Raw genomic sequence first — 22,487 nt, forward strand, 5'->3', positions numbered from 1 at the left:
GGGACCAGTGACTGACACATTGCTTCCCAAGTTGGCAGAGAGGGGGAAATAAGAGCAAAATTGTACAGAACATAGGGAAACAGGAACATACATTCTCACAGGAGATCCCTTCTATGTTTGTTGCTGAAACATTTTACTTGCGCATAAATAAATGTTACATGAAGTAGCAACAAAAAATCTATGTCCAAGGTATAATTAATTCAACCATATGTCTGTTTTTCTTTCGTAGACGAAATACAGTACTGTTTCCTTAGCAAGTGCAAAGAGAGTCGTTCACACGTATGCAGACTTGACAAAATAGTAAAAAGACAGTTTAATGATCGCACACTCCTGCTGCCTCATTACAATTTTAGTTGCGGCCTTGTAACATATCAAACATCTGAGAGAGTAAGTCCCATGCTCTTATGCTTCAAATCTTGCCCGATTTATACCGCTTAAGGTGGCATTGAGACACATTGGCTGCTCCAATTACAAAGTGCTTCAAAGCAGCAGTCTGCAAAGACTTGCGGATCTTTTTTTAGTTATTTGAACCAGGGACTGGTGCGAGTGGTCCTCCGAGATCCCCAAACCGCCGAGTCCAGATTGACGAGCAGTTTAGTTCACTGGGCAAGAACACCTGCCCATTGGACAGAAAATGGCTCCGGTGTAAAGGCTCGCTCTAGTGGCCAATACAACGTTGCAATATGGTTGGTAGATGACGTTCTGATGTTCTATTCGTGACTCCCCCCCCCCCCCCCCAGGAAATGTCTTTTTCTTCTTTTTTTGTTTATGTAAAAAACAAACAACATTGGGAACTGTGGGGTACTGGAAGAATGGGGTACTATGGATTACCTCTGAGGGATCTTCCAGCAAAAAAAAAAAATTGGGGAGGGGTAGAGGAGGGAATTGCTGCTGTAACCACTTTCCTGGCAAAATGGATTACAAAAAAAAAAAAAGAAAAAAAAAGGATTGTGGTATCGTGCGTGATATCAGGAGGAAAACTAATTGAATCCCATTTTCAAATGATTTGTGCTGTAAGATTGGTAACAGAGTGCTTTTCTAATGTAACTTCCTTCCATTTAAATGAGATGAGAAGTTGGCTACCCAGAACCCCGCATACTATCGTAATCACTTGGTGCGCTCCTAATCTGTATGACTGCTGCCGTGTGATGTTTGCAAAAACTATCCTCACAGGTCAGACTCTTAAGGCTCCCCTCTTATTCTTTTTTTTTTTTCCCCAGCAGACCTATGTCTCCCCAGCGCAGCATATGGCTCCTCCCAGCCCCAGCAACAGCAGCGGTGGCGGTGAAGGAGGAGGCGGTGGAGGTGGTGAACAGCTGAGCAAAACCAATCTGTACATCAGAGGTCTTCATCCCAGCACTACGGACCAAGACCTGGTGAAGCTCTGCCAGCCGTAAGGAGCATTCATTTGCACTGTTTGTTGGGGTGGTAGGGGGCAAACCGTGGTACCTGTCCACGGAGTGCTTTGCAGTCGCATTGCTACTGTCCAAAATGACAAAACAGGGCTATCAAAGTCTTCTCGGCACCCTGTCTGTGCAGTGTCCCCTAACCTTATCGCTGTTGGAGGGGTGGAATGATAGCTTCTCCATTACTAAGAAGGGTTATTAGAACATTGTGTGATGCAACAAGTGATAGGTGGCAATACAAAAAGTACACACTTGCATAACTCTACAATGACCCCAAACGTAAGTGTGTGTGTGTATAATATATATATATATATATATATATATATATATATATATATATATATTATACACACACACACATATGTTATACATATGATATATATATATATATCCCTCTACTCCCCTCTCCCTCTAATGAGGGCTTTAACTTGGTGTGTGCGGCCACTAATGGACAAAAGAAAAAACAACTGGGTGGTTAAGGGGGGGGGGGGGGGGGGGGAGAAACAGGACTGGCACTCCAAAGTAAGCAAAAAAGGGTGAAGTTTAATACTCAATGTGTTGGCTCGCACGTTGAGTATTAAACTTCACCCTTTATTGCTTACTTTGGAGTGCCAGTCCTGTTTTTTACCTTTACCCATTCCACGGACGTTATGCACCCAGTTGTTTTTTCTTTTGTCCACTAGTGGCCGCACCGGATAGGGGAGTAGAGGTGTGTGTATATATATATCAGCTGAGACTTCAGGACTGTAAATAGGAGCCCCCTTTTCCTCTTGCCTTAGTTGTCAGTCTAACCAACCTCTCAAGAAACTCAGAAAAGGAGAGATAGAAAAAGGTTGGAAAATAGATAAAGAAAAATCTTCGTAAGGAACGTCAGACCACAGCATTCAAGCATGCACTGGGAAGGACTACGAGAAACAAAATCAGTGAGGAGCAATTTCCTTTTTCTCTCGTGTCTCTCCATGTCCGTACGGATGTCCCAAAGCAGACACATTCCACTGGGTGGCTAAACTATGCAATGGCTTCAAAACGTGTTCATGCCAGAAGATCCACCTTGTAATGCTTTGTAAATGTGTGAAGAGAAGACCAACTTGCTGCCGTGCATAATTGTTCTGCAGTAGCTTCCCGTTTTTCCACCTCAGAGGCTGCTAATGCCCCAGTGGAGTGGGCTCTGATCTTGGTCAGTAGCTGCCTTCCTGTAGTAGAAAGGCTTCATGCAGTGCTGTCGTCATAAACAAAAACCAGATGGTATACTGTACTATGCTACCTGAAGGTTAACATTATTTTTTAAAGGTGCCCCCCCCCCCCCCCCCCAAATACAAAACGCAAACTAAATCTAGAGTTTCTAACAGGGTGCCTGTGTCAGCGGCCTTGTGAGCAACCCCCCCCCCCTCCCTCACACACCTCACTCGCACCCCCTCTATTTCTCTCTCCTTGCTCCCCCCCTCTCATGCTCTCCCCCAGGTATTTCTCCCTAACCCCTCTGTCTCACTTCCCCTCCTCTCCCTCTCTTCTGCCCACCAGGCTCTCTCTCCCCACCCGGCCCCCCCTGCTCTCCACACCAGTATCATCTCGCATCCCCACCTCATCAGTCTCTCTCCACCCTCCTCCCACTAGCAGCTCCTCTATCCCCCCTTCCTCCCCACCAGTCTCTCTCTCTCTGCCCCTCTTCCCCACACCAGTCTCTCACCCCCCCATCCACCAGTCTCTCGCCTCTCCCAAGTCACTCTCACCAAGAACCTCCGAAGTCTGTCTCACCACCCTACCCTCCCAAGTTCCATCTGTGAAGCAAGAGAGGATGGGGGGGTTCTGTCCTGGCGGCAGACACTGGAAGTTGTGAGTGACTGTAAAACAGAGGGTTTAACCTAATGGTTTAGAAATAAGAGGATATACCGCCATATAGCCACCACTACAGCACTGGCTTCATGTATGACAGATCTTATCCACATAGCAATAATTTCTTTTGAAGCTACAATCCCTTTTCTTTAGCCCAAAAATAGCACAAAAAGGGTTCTAGATGTCGTGATATCCTTTGTTCATTCTACATATAAATGTAATGCGCTTACCACATGCCAGGGAATTCTTTGGATTTGGGCAGAATGACAGGACCACTAATTCTTGGTACATATGAAAACTTAAAACCACTTTAATGCAAAACATATGTAGTGTTCTGAGAACCGTTTTGTCTTGTCGGACCACAACATAAGGTGAATCACAGTGGGCACTCGGCTCGTTCATTCTTCTTGCTGATATTATTTCATGTCGACAGATACCAAGGGTTCAAAAGATGGTAAAGTTTGTGTGTCCAACACCAAATTCAGATCCCATGGTGTCATTTGATTTGTAAATCTTGGTTTTAGAAAATTTAGGCTATTACAAGATGATGCTTCTTCTGAAATTATATAATTCTTTGTGTACGTACCAATGATAAATATTCCTTCAAATCCTGCACTACACTTTTTTGACGTTGTGAGGTTTCTGAATTGCATCAGGGTTTGTATTAGTCTTGAGAAACATCCTACTGGAGATCGTTCAATATAGTCCCCTCAATCTCCATGCCATTAGGCATCATTTATTTAGATCCTAGTGATGGACACAACTCTTGAGTTAAGTCTGGTACGAGGTGTAGAATCCAAGTTATCTTTAGACATCTTGTCTTTACCAAGTCCTTCAGAGCCATGGCTTCTATCTGCCCGGTCTCGATTTCTGTTGGATATTGAAAATGTCTGCCTCGTATGTTGTGGCAAAAAAAGCTCTTCCCTTCTGTAATTCTTGCAATAATGTTTTCCGATTCTGGACCAAACAATACTTCTTCTGAAAAGGGAATTGAAATTAGCTTATTCTTTGAATCTGCTGCCCAAGGTTTAACCACATGGGTTTTCTGGCAGCCACTGCTAAAGCTGATGATCTTGCTCGTAGTTTTGGTTTTTGCTAGAGAAGCATCACATAAGAAATCAACTATCTGAAAATGTTGAGCAATCCGTCCGCTTTGATGTGTGTGAATCAATGTTGCAAACGGATTTTCATTATACAAGATAAACGTGCTATAGCGATGAACGGCTTGTAGGCGGTACCCATTGTTTGACAAAAAACTTTTAGCAAACCTTAAAGTTCTTTTGTCCAGTGAATCTCTGCAATATGATGCATCTTTAAGAGGGATCACGGTTCTTCTAGTTAGGCTGGCTACTGCCGCATCCGCCTTAGGTAGAGAATTGCAGCTGTCTTGGTCTTCCGCTCTCAACGGATACATTCTTTGAAATCTTCTTGGTAGGGAATACTTCCTTTCAGGATGCTTCTATTCATTGAAAATTAGGTCTTTGATCACTGATTAGTAGAAAAGGTTCTGTTTATTTATTTTTTGTATCCAGAACGATCTTCTCTAAAGCATTTGACTCCCCCTAATGTTATTCTGTGCCCTCCATTATGGACATCTCTAATGAAGTATGTATGTATGTATGTCTTTATTTATATAGCGCCATTAATGTACATAGCGCATCACAGTAGTAATACAGTTGACAATCATATAAATAACAAATAATACAAATAACACATCATGGGAATAAGTGCCTCAGACATAAAAGTAACATTGTGGACGAAGAGTCCCTGCTCCGAAGAGCTTACAAACTAATTGGTAGGGAGAACGTACAGAGACAGGATATTCTGGTAAGTGCGTCTGCAGGGGGCCAAGCTTTATGTATCGTGTATAGTATTAGCCACGGTGCTACTCGTATGCTTCTTTAAGCAAGTGTGTCTTAAGGTGGGTCTTAAAGGTGGATAGAGAGGGTGCTAGTCGGGTATTGAGGGGAAGGGAATTCCACAGCTGTGTGGCAGTCAGTGAGAAAGGTTTAAGGCGGGAGAGGGCTTTAGATACAAAGGGGGTAGAGAGAAAACATCCTTGAGCAGAACGCAAGAGTCGGGAGGGTGCATAGCGAGAAATTAGGGCTGAGATGTAAGGAGGAGCAGATGAGTGTATAGCTCTAAAAGTGAGGAGGAGAATTGAGTGTGAGATGCGTGATGCAGGGGAGATGCTGAGACAGATTTAGTAAAGAGTAGAGTGATTCTGGCAGCTGCGTTAAGGATAGATTGTAGGGGAGACAGGAAGGCCGGACAGCAGGAGGTTGCAGTAATCGAGATGGGAGAGAATGAGGGCCTGTGTCAGAGTTTTAGCAGTCGAGTAACAGAGGAAAGGGTGTATCTTTGTAATATTGTGGAGGAAAAAGTGACAGATTTTAGATACGTTTTGAATGTGAGGGGAGAATGTGAGAGAGGAGTCGAGTGTGACCCCTAGGCAGCATGCTTGGGCTACTGGGGGAATGGTGGTACTTCCAACAGTAATGTGGGAGAAGGTAGTAGGGCCAGGTTTGGGAGGAAGTATAAGGAGCTCTGTTTTTAGCATGTTAAGTTTAAATGGTTTCCACAGTGAAACCTCTTTGATTTATATTCACCGTCCTCAGACAATGAGTGGTACTGATCAGGGGCTCAGAGCGCTTCCTTGTCTGAATTCCCGACAGAGAAGAATCCAACTCAACAGGACTGGTCAAGACGGGATCTTTTACTTGCCATCTTCAAAGCCTTATTTCTGGCAGATGTAAAAGTTTCTAGTATAAAATGTTTTAACCAAGTGAAAAAACTAGCGATGTGAGATGGGGGCCTCCCTCTAAGGCCATTTTTCTCACGCATACTTGACATAGTTGCCAAGGGAAGCGGTTTTTCTTTGCAATGTAAGCTAATCAGGTGTTTATGTATTGCAGTAACATTTCTTAGGTCTGGACACAGAATCATTAGCTAGAGATTCTGGCTTGCTACCAGAAGGAGACTAGTCCTAGTAGGATATAGACATTACCATCCACTCAAAACAGATACGCAAACAAAAAATGCTCATCCCAGCAACCAAGAGACTTTTTTGAAGGCTGTGTTTCCAAGGCAGAGTCAATTCTGAGCCAATAGGTACAACCAAAAGAAGTGTCTGTGATTACCAATCTGCAATTGCGGATATTCCCGTGCTGTGGACGTTGTGTCAATGACATCATTGCGGGTCAAATGCTGAAGAAGTGCTATGCCACACAGTAAATCGAGCTGCCTACTTATATGGCTCCTCCCCCAAATGCACAGGTCTGGAAGGACACCGCCATATCTATAGTTGCAATCACAACGACATTGACATCCACCCAGGTGTGTGTGCACATGTGCAACGGTGAGAAAGTCTCGTGACCGTGCGCCTGCCTAGCAAAATGGATCCCATATAGTCATGGCTGTAGCTCCTGCCGAAGCACCATCACTGCCTCGGGAACTACAGAGGCTGCGTAGGATCGGGGTGGCATGAAGATAGCATGTGCTCGAGATCCCAACCAAAGCCGCACAAATAAAAATTAAAAAAAAGGGAGAAAACATATCCCCCTCCAAGCTGGTAGAACATAGAAAACTAAGACAAGAAGACAGCTTAGACTCCTATAAAAAGCCCACAAGCAGCTGGGAGGACACCAAAACCCCACTGCACTGACATGGAGGGGCCCTTGAGATATGTAAACTAACTGTATTCATGTTTTCTAAAGTCCTGCAGTGCCTTCTTTATATATATATATATATATATATATATATATATATATATATATATATATATATATATATATATATATATATATTGTGATGCCCACACCACGTTGCAGTCTCTTTTGTCCCAATTTAAGGCCGGAAACACTGTATAAAGTTTAACTGCAGAGGTTTTATTTACAGGGATTGAATCATATACCAGGCCCACTGTCCCTTTATTCAAAACAAATAAGAAAATAAAATCCTATTCCTGTTAGGGAAACTAACTCGCTTTTCTTCAGTCCTCTCTAAAGACCGCTGGCTAACTATACTGGTTCCCAGCTAAAACATGCCCTGGCATATTCACCAAAGTAACAGTCTCTGCATACCTAAATAAGGGTTTTGCTTATCTTTAGTTCTTATGGAGCAGACGTCACTGCTTCAGCACAATCTCTCATCCTTTCCTTCCTTAGGGGAACTCAGCCCCACGTGAGCTCAGAGAAACTCCTTAGGTCCGCTGTAACCAGCTTCCGCTGCTGGGGAGCACTTCTATCTCCCCTCTTCTCTGGGGAAAACAGTCTCTCACTCTGTGACGCTCTCACATGACATCACTCTGTGTTTTCCTTAAACACCAGGAGAAAGTAGCCTCTAGGGAGGAAAGTGGGGCACAGCCCAGGGACAAGCAACAGGAACCAGCACACCATGGTCAACAAAGGGAGACACCACCAAAAGGGGGACCAACCACCCACTCTGACGCGTTTCGGGCAGAGCCCTTTGTCAAAGAGTACACCCCAATTACAAAAAACACACACTTAAATACCCTAAAAGTCAATTACCTTAATTGACCGCATCCTCCGGTTTTGATGACGTCAGCGGGACCCGCCGAACATCTCGCGAGACTCCCTCACAAGCCAGAGGCCAAGGAGACAAACCAACAAGAACAAACTGCGCCATCTAGCCTGGAGGACACATCAATGCAGGAAATACAACTGAATGTGTATCGAGTGTATCCACAGCCGGAAGTGACGTCACAGAGATCAATCCCAAGTCTCACGATGCACCCAGACTCGCTGGTGCATCTAAGAGATGGGGAAGGTCCCCACAGCGCCATCTACCCAGGAGGACACATCAATACACACAATATCTACACATACATAACACCAGCGAACCTCCATTACCATAGAAACCATGGCAACATATATCTATAAAATGGAGGCATAACGATCTATCTATAAACCAAACATACATATATCTCTATAGAAAAAACTGAATAGCAACATGAAAAAATTACAAAAAAAGAAAAATATACAAAATAGACATGATATGCTAAATAGGTGTATATATGCCATAAAAACCCTTATTACTTCAAAAAATAAAAGTAACATGGGATAATAGAGTGGTTGGCAGAGAAGCACATAATAATTAAAAACTTGATTGAAGTGTATTGTATATTACATTGCTAACAATAATACTTAGAAAAGCCTCTCTGTACAACTGACATAGAGATTGATTCTTATCCGACCAATGCTCGACTTACACTACATATATATTAGCCATGAATGATCATATACCACTCTTAATGAGAATGATCCTACTCAATAAGTGAGATCTCTAAGACCAAGAGAAATAGCAGCTGATACTGTACAGATAATAAAGTTCAACAAACAGATCACCCATAGGAGAGATAATAAGCAGTGAGGGGTGAAGATAACACTATTAATAATAATATACTCAGCGAGGAATGAACACCATGATCACTAGGACAAAAAATGCTTAAGTTCCCAATCCGTGTTCATTCCTCGCGGAGCCATAGAACCCGATGAGTGTATCCAGAACATCTCTCTGCGGTTTAGGATATTCTCCCTATTGCCACCTCTGACAGGTGCCTTGATAAACTCAAGGGCAGAAAAAGTGAAATTATCAATCCTGCCAGAGGGACACGCACAGAAATGTCTGGATACAGGATATCTTTCATCCTTCTGTCTAATCGATCTCAGATGTTCCGATATCCTCTGCTTTAGAGGACGAATCGTCCTCCCTATATATTTACTGCCACAGCCGCATCTCAACATGTATACTACATAGTTGGAATTGCAAGTAATTAGTGATTGAATCCTTAAATTTTCTCGAGTGCAAACATTTTTCAGATTTTTAATTGGTGCTGCATACCTGCACATGTATCCAGACATTTCTGTGCGTGTCCCTCTGGCAGGATTGATAATTTCACTCGCTGAGTATATTATTATGTATAGTGTTATCTTACATATGCATATACATGCACTATTATAATTATCTATAACGCCCAAAAGTAGTCCGTAGCACAGTACAATTGGGTTGTCGGACGATAAACAATATGACAAACATACATTGTTACAGTAGGTAAGGAAGGCCCTTCCTTCTATAAGGAAGGGTAATTGGAAACATAAGGTACAGGGGGATAAGGTGTGTGTCAGGTGGCTGCTTGTTAAATTAGGGGTTAGGAGTTGGGGAAGAAGTAAGTGGGATTATGCGGAGGTAGAGCTGTGTGAGCTGGGTAATGTGTGAAGATGGAAAGGCTTCAATATACATCTGAAATACTTTACTCAAGAACAATAACAGAGCAGCTGTAACAGCAGTGAGCATATATACATTTTATTAAGCTTGCCTGAACATAGGGGTGTCCTGGACGTTTTCAGGAAGTCAAAGTTGGCACTGGCCATGTTGTCCAATGAACCTGGGAAACCGTAGGAAATATTTTTATTTCGAAAAAATGACTAGACATTGAACGTTTACTATCGCCCTTTTAGCCAACAGAGGGGTCTGCCACGTTAATATTATATGGAGTCTCACAGTGCACGATCCTGACCACATGACCACATACAAGCCAATCACTAACTCATTTGGTGGACTGCTCTGTTATGCGGAGTCCATATACCTAGGGATTCTAGTTTTCGGTAGACACCTCGCTGGCAAAAAAGTTGTCTGATGTCATAGCTACCCCAGCTTGAGAAGTCTTTAACGGTAAATATCGTATAATATAGTAACCAGGAGGGATCCAAGAGTTATAAGATATACAAACTGTGCTGGTGGGGATTGCACTGCAGAGGCGGTGTATTTTTCCGAGGTTATTTTACATCTCTGTGAAGATTACGTTGAACATATTTGGAGTTTTAAAGTGACAAACATTCCGTTTTTCTTTAAAAGTAGCAGTTTGTTGTTGGTAGTCTTCTTCTGAAAATCAACATGCGGGAATGTAAAGTGGTACCAAGTATGACTACACAGTCACAGACTGAATTTTAAAGCTTACAGTTTGTTTGTCAACAATGGAGCCCAAATCAAATTACTGAGTTCTACGCACCCGTAATGCCATTGCCCTTTAGGTTTAGGGGCCTGTATGGGAGCTCCTAGGTACTGCTTTAAGTGAGCCCAGCTGCTTGTAAATTAGAGCCGTGTGCCCAGGTAACATACATTACTGTGGGGAAGTTTGCTCATTTAATACTTGAACAGTTCAGTGTCCTGTTTGCACCCACACTGGGTTTTAGGGGGAAAAATCCTCCAGAGTGCTATAGAACAGCGTTAAAGGTCAGTATTGTGATTTAATGATTAATATACAATATGTGCAGAGTTAAAAGTGGGTCACTTGGAAATCTGCGTTTCCACAATTTCCACAAATATAAGATCCTCAATGATCGCTTCACATATCTGTTTGTTCCTCAGGGCTGGACCTAAATATAAAACAATTAGGAGCCAGAAGGAATTTGTAGGAGCCAGTTTGGTGAGGAGGAGGGCGGTATATTTTGGCGGCTGTCATTGCACCAGTGCTCCCAGTCATGCTTTGCGCTAGCGTTCGTAAAGCACGATTGATTGGCCACAGGCTTTTTCTATCATTGTCTTCAAGCAGCAACACATTCAACATCCTATATATTTGTTTTTTAAATAAATCAGCTGTGTTGTATTAGACAATACTTACGGCATTTTTATTATTTTTAATTCCCTCCCACCCACTCTTTATGCCCTTTTAATGTATCTTCCTTTTACAAAGTCACAGCACTTCCTTTTTAGAAATAGGCAGCCACAGTGCGGGACCGGGTAAGCAAGATCTTTGCCGATCAATCGGCACCGTAGGTAATTACATTTCCTTAAAACTAAGCAACTGCTACATCTATTAAAACGACAAATGCACATTGTGTTGCCACTTTAATAGCCATGACAATTGTTTCATTCTTTTTAAATATTTCTATTTTATGATTCTACTGCTTATGCTTGTGTCCATCTTAAAATTCACATACTTTGCAGCTATTAGTGTTGTGTTGTCATTTATATTAATAAAGTTGTGATACAGGATGGTTTACAATCCGATTTTTTTTGAAAGACCCCTCACCCCAGTGAAATAATGGAAGAGATAAAGGTCTGGAAAAAATGCCTATGTTAGAGCCAAAGCAGAAAGGAGGTAGTTTGTACACACAAACTGCACAGCGCTTCAAAAAAACCTTTTCTTGCTGTGTTTTTGAATAAAATATTTCGGTAGTGTTACTTTTGTCGCGTTGATCTGCGGCTAAAAAAATCAGGAACAGAAATAGGATATAATTGTTCAGACAAGCCTATTAGATCTTAGTTGATTCATGTATAGAAACATCATTTGTATTGCCAAGTCTTCTTGTATAGAATACACTTTGATAGTAAATAATCAAATAAAGGAAAATGGGGTACTCTCAGGATCTCCTTATAGACTGATAACGCACGACGTGCTCCCGTCGGTGTCCGGTCCAAAATTGAAAAAAAAGAAAAAATGTGCGCCGCCATTTTTTCTTTTTTTTTTTTCAATTTAGAGCCAAAGCATCGGCATTTTTATTCAATAAATAGATCACAACCACTGGCGTGATAGTTAATCCCATCATCGGTGCGCTGCTCTTACTGAATCTAGAGTGATATTGGTAGAACCTTAAATCTAAGTGACTGGGTCTTAAAAACATCAATACAAAATTCCACTGGTAACCAAGTACTTGTGGCTCCTTACAGCGCGTAATCTTACATGTTACAGGTGACGCAAAACAAATCAGAATTAGTTCAGGGGGAGTCTGAAACTGGAGGGAGGCTTAACTAGAATGTAAGGCCGTACTTTACAGAAAGGGTGGTGGATTCGTGGAATAACCTCCCAAAAAGGGGTGGGAGAGGTCAATAATACAGTCACGGAATAGGGAATAGATAACAGGCTTTCCTAAATACGAGAGACACTACAGTATTTAATAAGGCCTGAGGTTTAACAGAAGAAAAAAATGGGCAGACTAGGTGGGGTAAGTGGTTCCCATGTGTTTCTATAGGAAAAAATACATAGCAGCAGCATCAATAAATAGAAGGATCCTTCTTGTTAACAATTGTCTCTCCCTTACCCTCCCCCCAGCCTGGGAATTACTTATACTAACTTTAACCAGATGGCTATGTGTGGCATTCTGTACAGGACTGATAAAATAGAGAATGAAATAGAAATATAATTGTTTTCTGTGAGTGAGTAAATATGAAAGGTAGGACGCCAATTATATATTGTATTTTGTTTGTTGAAAGGGAACTGCCCCATTAGTTAAGGGGGATCCGTTTCCAAAGTGATTCTCCCCCCCCCCCCCCCCATGTGTTCTTACCCCACGAAGAACACGTAAGCCCTTATTGTTTGTCAGCCTCACTAGGGCTACTTCAGTTGCATGAACCCATATGATGTAAGGAGCAGAGGAGGAGAGAAGTGGAAGAGGCAGGACAAATACATGTTAAAAGAAAAGTGCGAAGGAGGGGCCGAGAAGGGGAGAAGAGGGGGAGTTAACTTCTGCCTTGTAACCTCATTTTACCCCAGTCAGGAATGCAGTGAACATCCCCTGAGCCCCAAGGAGATCTGCACATGTCGCCCACAGACTGAGGGAATGTTGTTTGGCTTGAGCAAGATGTTTGCAGGGGGAGCAGAGGGGAGCACCGGCCAGATGGGAGAGTGCTTCACTCCAGACCTCAGTTAGCTGAGTGCAAGGGCTAATGTAGGAAACCAGGGCTTCTAGGAATGCTTTTAACCATCTCACACTTCTTTATGTGCAGAACATTCATTATTATTGATGGATTTTTACACAGCATCAGATATGTCAACTGTGATGGATTTGCAGTGCGTTTCTTGTTTGTTTTTTTGTTTTTTTGCACCATTCAGTCTCATACATTTTAGTGGAGTCTTACTAATACAAAATCAGTTATTTTCTGTTAAATTGCCATGTTTGGGGGCCTGAACCCCTAGGTTTCACTGATGTTGGTCCACAACATCTTTGCAGCACCAACATTTACAGTATATGTATATAATGTAAAATGCACAGAGAGCCCACAGATCTAAAGAAATAGAAAAGTCAGTGCTAGAAAGCAGTTCATGCACTGAAGAGCTTACGGTCCATCTGCATTGGGGCTGTGATTGGGTGACTAGTAAGTCCTAGTTTTACAGAGCAGTAAAGAGTTTCACTTGTAACAGAATCTGCCCAGCTCAGTTATTTCCTGTCTGGTGTCAGTAAATGGTTGGGAGGAGGTGGGGGGTTGGGAGTTGTAGGAAGGGGAAGAGTAAAGTTAATCCTTTCGTGGCCAGATAGAAATAGAGCAGCGCGTGGTAGTTGTACAGTTTTCCAGGCCTGCAAAGCTCCCTTGCTATGGAAAGGTTAACGTGCCCACTGGGCTCTCACGGACATCACATCTGTCACACTTGGGAGAGGAGCACAAGAGGCAGGATTAGGAAGGGAGATGGGTGGGAAGCAGTGTTGTCAGCCTGGGCTATTCTTAGCTGAATGGGTAACTTTGTGACTCTGTTTAAAGAGGAAGGAAAATAGAAGACAGCACGTTCTGGGGATATGTTCAACTTACAATCTCATTATATGGTTAATAATTTTTTTGTTTTTTTTTAGATGAAGATTTTACTGTGTGTGTGTGTGTGTGTGTGTGTATATAGGTACACACATACACACACACACACACACACGTCCCATAAAGCATAAGATACTTTGTACGTTGTGATACCTTTTATTGTGCCAATAAATCTGTCATACAATCTCTCATTTCTTGAGACTGCAGAGGTCTCTTCAACAGATGTGAAGTAAGATCTTGCATACTCCTACATGTTTGTTCAAGGGGGCTGTATAAAGATAACTATATGTATCTAACACTAAAATGTATACGTGCTCAGAAGCACTAGAAGGTGGACTATATGCTTGTAAAAATATGTATGCTGGGGTTGTAAATAAAAAAAGTAGTGGTACTCCATAAGTACTATCACATTGCAACCACAGCCCCTGCACAGTGTGTATGGTACAAAAGGTACATATACTGTATACAGAGAGGCATTAGTCATACTATAGTACACACTGAAGCTTTGTACTAAACACAGTTCTTTGGGGTAAAAACAGTGCTAGATTTATCATGGAAAAAACGGACCTATTGCTTTTAATGCAAACGTTGAATCCACCCAAGAGGGAACTGCCAAGCTTTCCCAGAGCCGAGACTGAATCTTACATGGATCCCCCCCACGCCGACCTCATACCCTTAAGTTACAGCTCCCACTAAATAAGCCTCCTATAAGAGCACAGATTCAAACCTGCTTCAAAGGCCAGCACCCCTAACACTAAACCACTTTTGTTGGGGTGCGTCAACATGGCGTAGCTCTCCCGATCCAGCGTTATTTTCTATTGACGCGGTAGTTAATGCTGGATCCGGTGCACTAACTCCTACCCGGAGCTTGATGGGTGTAAAATAGTGCTTACAAAGTTCATAATGCTGGCAGGAAAAAATGATAATGATTAGTTGGAAATTTAATTAAACGCCAATTAAAAATCTAATTTCCCCCAGTATTGCAGTGGAAACCAGGGAGAAATTCTCCTTAGGAGAAAGTTCAACATACCTGGAGAGAGATTCAAATAGCCGTAAAGTAACGGTTTCAGTTCGATGTGTCTGGTTCAAAATGTATGTACTGTATTCTTTCATGTCGGGAACACTAGATTCAGACTTATTATCTACTTATGTTTATCGGTTTGACTAGTGAGGTCTTCATAATTCATTTTGCAAATGGAACAGAGGTAACAATTTAGCTGGGTCTTTGAGGACAGGCGAACCATGATCAAGAAAGCCCCCAATCGCCCCCCACGAGTCCAGACACAACACTCCTCACAATAACCACCACTCACGCCAAATATAGAACAGGGCACAGGTTTATTTCAACAATTAACAAAACACTAGCCTTGCTGGGTCTAGTAACTTTACCAAATACTGACTCAAGTCTACACATATGCACGTAATGTATTTACACAGGAGAGAGTAGAAAGTCTTATCTCCTACAGATACAAAGAGGGTGCACTATATTATTTTAATTTCATACAAAAAATAATAATAAATCACCTCTTGTGTCTCACCCGATGCAAAGGAAGCCCCCGAAGCCCACCCACTGCAAGGCCAATGGGATTCAAGCCACCGCTCCCCAATTATTCCTGACAATTGCATCTAGATCCTAATGGAGCACTACCCCAGATTTCACCTTCAGCCCCCGCCACGCCTTTAACTTTTTCCTCGTGCTTCAAAGGGTAAGGGGCCCAGACATGAGATCTCTCTTCCCCCCCACACCGCAATTCTGGGGCATACATCCTCCCTGTCTTATCACCAAAATAGATTAGATAAAGATTATTGCAGTTGTTTACCAAATAAATAAAATAAATGTATAGATACTTGTTTGATGAGGTATAACAAGACATGCAAGCCTGAACAAATGAGCGATGCCATCATGGTGCATACGATATTTAAAGCTATATTTGAGGTTTATCTTCCACAGGTAACTACTGTAGCATGTGAAACAGGCATTAAAAGGTGTATATGGACTTTAAAGAGGCAATCCAATCGGCACTTAAAAAAACCACACACGGAAAAAAAATGTTGTTGTTTACTATATGCAGCCTTTGATTACATTTATTGAAAACGAATTACCTAAGTTGCCGCTCGATTAGTTCTCCCGTAATCGATCAGCAACGATCCTGCTTCCCAGGATTCACTAAATGGCTGCCTCTCAGTTTCAATCAATCCTTCAGTCAGTGTAACTCAGCAGCTACAATGTATTCTTAAATTACTACGGTAACATTATCTATTGTTACAGTTTGCACTGCTGGGATTCTTGGCAACACATTATCACAAGCAGGAAAGTGTTGCAAAGATCTTGCACTGCTGGGGTAGTAGGCTAAAATCTGCTATAGAAATCAAAGGATGCTCAGTATATTAAAACTCATTAAAATTGTATGGGTTGAATTAAAATAAATAAATACATGTAGTAAGTTATCTAATACTACAGAGCTGAGTTATTAAAAAATCACACATGTAGGATATTGCTTGTTTTGGTGATTTAATGAAAACATGTATTGGGTTATTGGTGTGATGGGTTTGTTAGCACCAAAAGCAAATCATAAGCTGCAAGCAAGAATAATGTGCAGCTACCAAAGAAAAGGCAGGAAAGTAACAAACTACATGTAGCATCCCCATTTTAGTTTTTCTAGACCAGTGGTTCCCAACTCCAGTCTGCAAGGGCCTTCAACAGGCCAGGTTTTAAGGATATTCCTCCTTCAGCACGGGTGGCTCAATCAGTGGCTCAGTCATTTTGACTTAACCACCTGTGCTGAAGCAGGGATATTCTTAAAACCTGCAGGGATATTCTTAAAACCTGACCTGTTGGGAGGGGGTGAGGGGTGGTTCTTGAGACCTGGAGTTGGGAATCACTGCTCTAGAGCAGGGGTGCGCAAAGTGGGGGGCGCGCAAGATTTTTGTGGGGGGGGACCGAGCAGGGGGGGAGTGTGAGGCGCCGAGGAGAGCAGGTAGGGGTGCGCACGGGGAAAAGTTTGCGCACCCTTTTCTAGAGCATGTTCATAGTGACCACGGACATCAGAAAGTCGCTCCATAGACTTCTGTTTCCCATTGATTTACATATATTCTTACCCATTTATGGCAGAACAAATAGTAACCGGCTAACACCAGAAGTATTAGGGAGACTTAGCAGGGCAAAATAAAAACATATTGAATAACTTCTTTAATAAACATGACATTTAATCAGTGTATTTGGCTTCCTTAAAGATTCAATCGCCCTTAAAGTGACTGTCTAATTTTAGCCTCTGAAAAATGAATATGAATCGATTCTAATCAACACTGGATTCCAGCATTTCAGCTATTTTGTATTTAGCTGTTTGTTGCCAAAGTCATTATGGTGCAATTAATGTCTGTTTAGTGATGGGATCATTTGCCAAACACCACAAAAATAAACAATAAACATTTGTTTACCATGGAAATGTTCAAACTTTAAAAAAAAATATATATTTCAAAATATTTATACTTGCCCAATGTGATATTTAAATAAACATCCGCTACATTTAACCTATTTAACTTGCCCCTGTCCTTCATTCACTTTTGTCCCAGTTTGGATTTAAAGCAACCGTTCCAACCCGATCGTCATTTTGTCACGTTTTATTTTTTTTTCTTCTTGCCCAATGCTGTATTAAAAAAACAAAAACAAAACTCATGCTCTGTCCGTGCGTTTGAAATGGTGAGCGTCTGAAAGGCAAAAAAAAAAATGAAGCTCTCCGTAATGCAATCTACAGGTACTCATGTTAACCTCAGAACCTCGAGATTCAGAAAATCATGATTTGTAATACTAAAAACCAAAAAATAAAGAACACGTGTTCGGGGGGGAAGGTATTATTAACATTATAGGAGTTAAACACACAGGAGAGGATTGCTGCTTTACAGCCCACATAGGTATCCCCTTTTTTATATTCCTCATAAACACCTCACCAGACCTCAGCTTGTGGCAGTCTCGTTGCCCATGGGAAAGCTAGACAAACCACTCCCCCAGCCTGCTATCACCACCCTGCTGCCTTGTATCAGCCATGTGCTGAGCTTCTTATACAGTCGGTCTGTAATGAGCCATCCTGCTGCTCTGTCCTTGGTGATTTCATTGTTCACAAGGGAAGGTGTTAACATATTCCCTGCCATGTACGTATGTATGGATATGTTTATATGGCGCCCACAGCTGTGCTTAGCGCTTTACAAGAGAGACAAATGCAGTACAGGGAATTGTAGTATAATAAGTGTAACAAACCGAATCAGACAATAAGAAAGGAAATCTCTGCTCCGGAGAGCTTACTATCTAAGTGCCATGAGAAAGGACTGCTCATAGAGTCCTTCCAATTCCAGGCTTCAGAGACTGTAATTATTATCATCGTTTATTTGTAAAGCACCAACAAATTCCACAGCGCGGTACAATGGGGGGACAGAGTGATATAAATGACACAAACAGAATGTTTATGACAAACAAGCGCATACAGATACCAAAGGTCTGTGCAGGTTAGTTACATTATTATGACGTATCCAAGTAACTAACATGGCAGGAAGTGCAGCTGTGTGTCATTTTGGTTTTTATTCCATTAGATAATAGGGTTCTTTTGGATGCTATTTTCAAAATGGTTAAGGTGCGTTTTTGCTGTGCAAACAGAAAGAGAGGGAGCGGGTTTTTTTTTATTGCGAATGTATAAAGTATTGATTATTTAGTAACTTAGGTTTGCCAGTGAATACCTCGATCCTGCATACATTCTGATGCCATTGCTCTCCAAGCGTTAGTTAGAAAGTAGGAACTAACCTTGCTAGAAAATAATTCTTTTTTTTTTTTATTTTTTAAACAACTTATCAAAGTAATTTGCTTATTTAGAAAGAACACACCTGAACCCCAGCAAGCTCTTTTTGGGAACCCCTGAGCCCCCACAAAATATATATGTATATAAGTGTCAAAAAGGAGAGCTATTGAGCGTGGCAAATGTATACAACAAGCAACAGAGAAGCCCAATGCTACATCCAATATGACAAAAATACACAGTAAAATACTTATGTATTCTCTTGAAAAGGGGTCATTTAGTTTAACCCTTTGGCCAAAGCATTGTAAGCTTGCGAGCCACGGCAAGGCAGACCCAGTTTGCAAGTCCTAACACTACCAGATAAAATACTAATACCTCTATTAGGATTACAATTCTCATTTACCTCTATTAGGAGGGAGAAAGACCACATTGGATCTATATTCAGTAAACTGAAAAGGACCTGCTGACGTGGGGAGGGGCGGGCTTAAAACCTGGGAAGGAGGAGCCACTAACCTCCAACAGCTGAGACAGCTGAAAATAAGTTATTTAGAAAGATTCAGCCACCTTTTAAAATGAAACGTGTACTCTTTGGCTTCCTATGTGCCCTTAAAAAGGGCAATCCCAAGTAGCAAAAAAGCAAAAGAAGAAATGAACAATGTAATGGGCTTCCTTAGAGTGATGCAATCATCCTTTAGGCAGAAATCATCCTTACTCCGTTTGCACACCCCTGGGTATTTTGTTTACAAGGTGAGAGGGAAGGGTCTCACGGAGCTAGACCGGGCTATTTTCAGCTCAGGGGAACCCCACAGTTTTCGGAATACTTACCAGCAAAGTTACCAGGTTTCAATGTCCCTCCAGGGCTTATTATGTCGTCATCCTTAAAGGAAACAAAATGGCTGCCAAGCCATCGGCCAATAGGAAGCTGCAGTATCACCAATGTGCCTTCCTATTGGTCAGCGGGGAGTCCTGCTTTAAAGTAAAATTGGTACATACGTGTTCTGTAAAATGTGGACCTTTATCTGTATATCTGGTCCTATGGAATGTATGCTTATCAGATACTTGTTCTGCTATTGACAGCATCACAATTAGTTTAAAGGCAAAGAACACAAACAACAGCTTGCCTATATATTCTTTAGATCCATGGACAATCCTGTCACAAATGAGACTGTAAAAGAAAAAACCCTCCAAAGCCTTTGGTAACCATGAACATAGAAAAGGTTTCACAAATCATTTTCAGATACTTCACTTGCCGGTTATACTAATAAACGCTTTACATACAGTACGGAGCAGTCACTGGGTCTTATAGAAAAGTCACGGTAATGTGCCTGATTCACACAACGTCTGCACTCTGTAATTATTGTACAAACGTCTGCCTAATATTTAAGCTTTGAAAACAGAAAGGAACAGAGTTTTCTTGCAAAAACTGCAAGTCTATGTATAAAAAGTTTGTGTTAGGTCGGGTTAGCGCAGGTGTGCTCTGCTCCAGCCCTCAGGGGCCACCAAACAGGTCAGGCTTTCAGGATATCCCTGCTTCAGCACAGGTGGCTCAGTCATTGACTGAGCCACTGATTGAGCCACCTGTGCTGAAGCAGGGATATCCTGAAAACCTGACCCTGGAGGACTGGATTTGCCCGTCCCTAGCGCTCTTCCCTTACTCTGTAGATTGCGGTTGCAATAAAGCACATTATCATTCATAGCATGTCACAAGCCTCTCCCATGGCCCTGCACTCCAGCGGCTCTCTCACAGCTCTTGAGATGGGAGAAGGGCTCTTTCAGGACGAAGGACTCCACACACTCTGCCCCACATCATCTTCTTTTTTTGTTGTTATTATTACGTTAAACCCTTCCAGGATTGTTGGAAGGGTTGCAGATATTGCTAGGTGTCCTTAACTAGCAGCCCTGCTACTGGTGCATTACAGATGAAAAGAAAATCAGGAAATGAACGGTTGAGCGCTCCGCAAAATGAGTATATGGTCAAAGTGTCCAGATTATACTAGGAAAACTCAAGCCAGGGCCGTCATCGGGGCAAAATGGTGGAGATTTGCTTGATTCCATATTTGAAACTATTTATAATACACAAACGGTCTCAAGACACAAGAGTTTAGATGAAGGTTGCAACAAACAAAAAAAAACAACTTCAAAGCAGTTGCTTTGAATGGAAACATTTTAAGTGTATAAAAGTATTTTAAAAGGCTTATGTGTCTGACTTATTAAAATAAGGTGCCACTCCCTTACATCTATCTCAGGGGTGTCCAACTCCAGTCCTGAAGGGCCACCAACAGATCAGGTTTTAAGGCTGTCCCTGCTTCAGCACAGGTAGTTCAGTCAAAAACTGAACCACTGATTGAGCCTCCTGAAAACCTGACCTGTTTTTGACCCTTGAGCACTGGAGCTGCCCACTCCTGATCTAACCTATTAAAAATGCCACTGCCATTAGTGCACTTTTAGGGCTACTGACCTCATGGGATTTACACAAAAGATACACAACAGAAGGATAGATGATTTAAGAATTATTTTAATTTAGACCTCAATTTGTGTAGCTCAAATAGTATACATAATGTGTAACCCTTCTTCACAGCACTGTCTTTATAGTGGCAGGTTCGGGTTGAAACCCCAACGTCATGTCTGTGTGACCTCAGTCACTTGATTTATCTTTGGCCGTTATTCTGTATGGTGTGGTAGCACAGATTTTGCGCTATCGCATGGAGAGGCTAATTGACTTCAATGCGGCTTTCTGTGTGGTAGTGCCAGATCTGTGCTATCACACCTTAAATACCCACAATAAAGGCCTTTGCCTTAGTCACTAAGTAACTTATATTCATGTTTTTCGGAGCAGATATTCATTGTATCTGTATTATTATTATTATGAGTTCAGCACAGCATTCCCTAGTAGTGTAATGTAAGAATAAAGTACTGTATCATTATTGTTAGTGTTTTAAAGTTATATCCATCTAAATATCTTTTTCTTCCTTTGTTACTTCTAGGCATGGGAAGATTGTCTCTACAAAGGCCATATTGGATAAGACAACAAACAAGTGTAAAGGTGAGAGGTTTGTTCTTTGTTTTGTATCCCTCTGACTAGCTGGATCCTGTTCTTCTTCTATACATTTGTAATTGGCCTCATTGTCTGGAATGTGAATTGTCTTCTGGGAATCTGGTCCAGTTATCTGGATTGAGCAATTGGTTAATTTTTGGGGTGGGTCGGGTCCATTTATTTGGATCAGGGACGTTTTTTCTTCTTCAAGATTACAGATGACACATTACCTGCAGTTATCATGAGAGAGATGCATCTTCCATGGGTTTGAGGACTGGTTAATATTGTAGAGATCAGGCCACATTGTCTGGATCAGGGGAGTGACTCATGTTCTTAGGGAAAGGCCTAGTTATGTGGATCAAGAGGTTGGCTCATTATCTGAGGTTCGGCGTTTAATTGGCGCTTGGTTCATAAATCAGAGAATAAGACAAGTCTTTTCTACCCTAAGTATCTGGTTTTGCTATCTGGAATAGGTGATTGTTTCATGTTCGGAGTTCAGTTTTTCTATATAAGGTCATTGTTTTGCCCTCTAATATTTGATCCTGTTGCTTGGTTCAAAGTTTTGCCTTATCTGTTTCAAATTGGTAATCTTGTTCTCAGGATTATGGGATTGGTTCCTGTGATAGATGTTAATCCATATCTGGATCGGAAATTCATATTTTGTGAGTTGGAGATCTGTTCGATGGATCATAGGGTAGGTTGATGTTCTAGGGCTTGTCTCTAGTGTTCTGAATCAGTAATAATAAGATTGCTTCATTTTAGAAATATACATAATGCAAAACATAGTTAAATAACACAGGCACAATGACTCCCTGTACTTAAGAGCTGACGATCTAATATGGGGAGCATAAAGCTCATGGTACTTGTTGTGAGGGTACGGTCATG

General features: G+C 41.7%; 1 protein-coding gene across 3 annotated transcripts in view; it reads left to right on the forward strand.

Annotated features, from left to right (window-relative positions):
- RBMS2 (RNA binding motif single stranded interacting protein 2) overlaps positions 1–22,487 on the forward strand; it is a 77,487-nt gene that overhangs the window by 31,100 nt on the left and 23,900 nt on the right. For all 3 annotated transcript variants that reach the window (XM_075591411.1, XM_075591412.1, XM_075591414.1), the window contains exons 2-3: positions 1,221–1,393; positions 21,553–21,611. In XM_075591411.1, the coding sequence (XP_075447526.1) occupies positions 1,221–1,393; positions 21,553–21,611 (232 nt within the window). The remainder of the gene's footprint in view (positions 1–1,220; positions 1,394–21,552; positions 21,612–22,487) is intronic.

The sequence above is a fragment of the Ascaphus truei genome, chromosome 3 (genome assembly GCF_040206685.1).
Source record: "Ascaphus truei isolate aAscTru1 chromosome 3, aAscTru1.hap1, whole genome shotgun sequence".
NCBI lineage: Eukaryota > Metazoa > Chordata > Amphibia > Anura > Ascaphidae > Ascaphus > Ascaphus truei.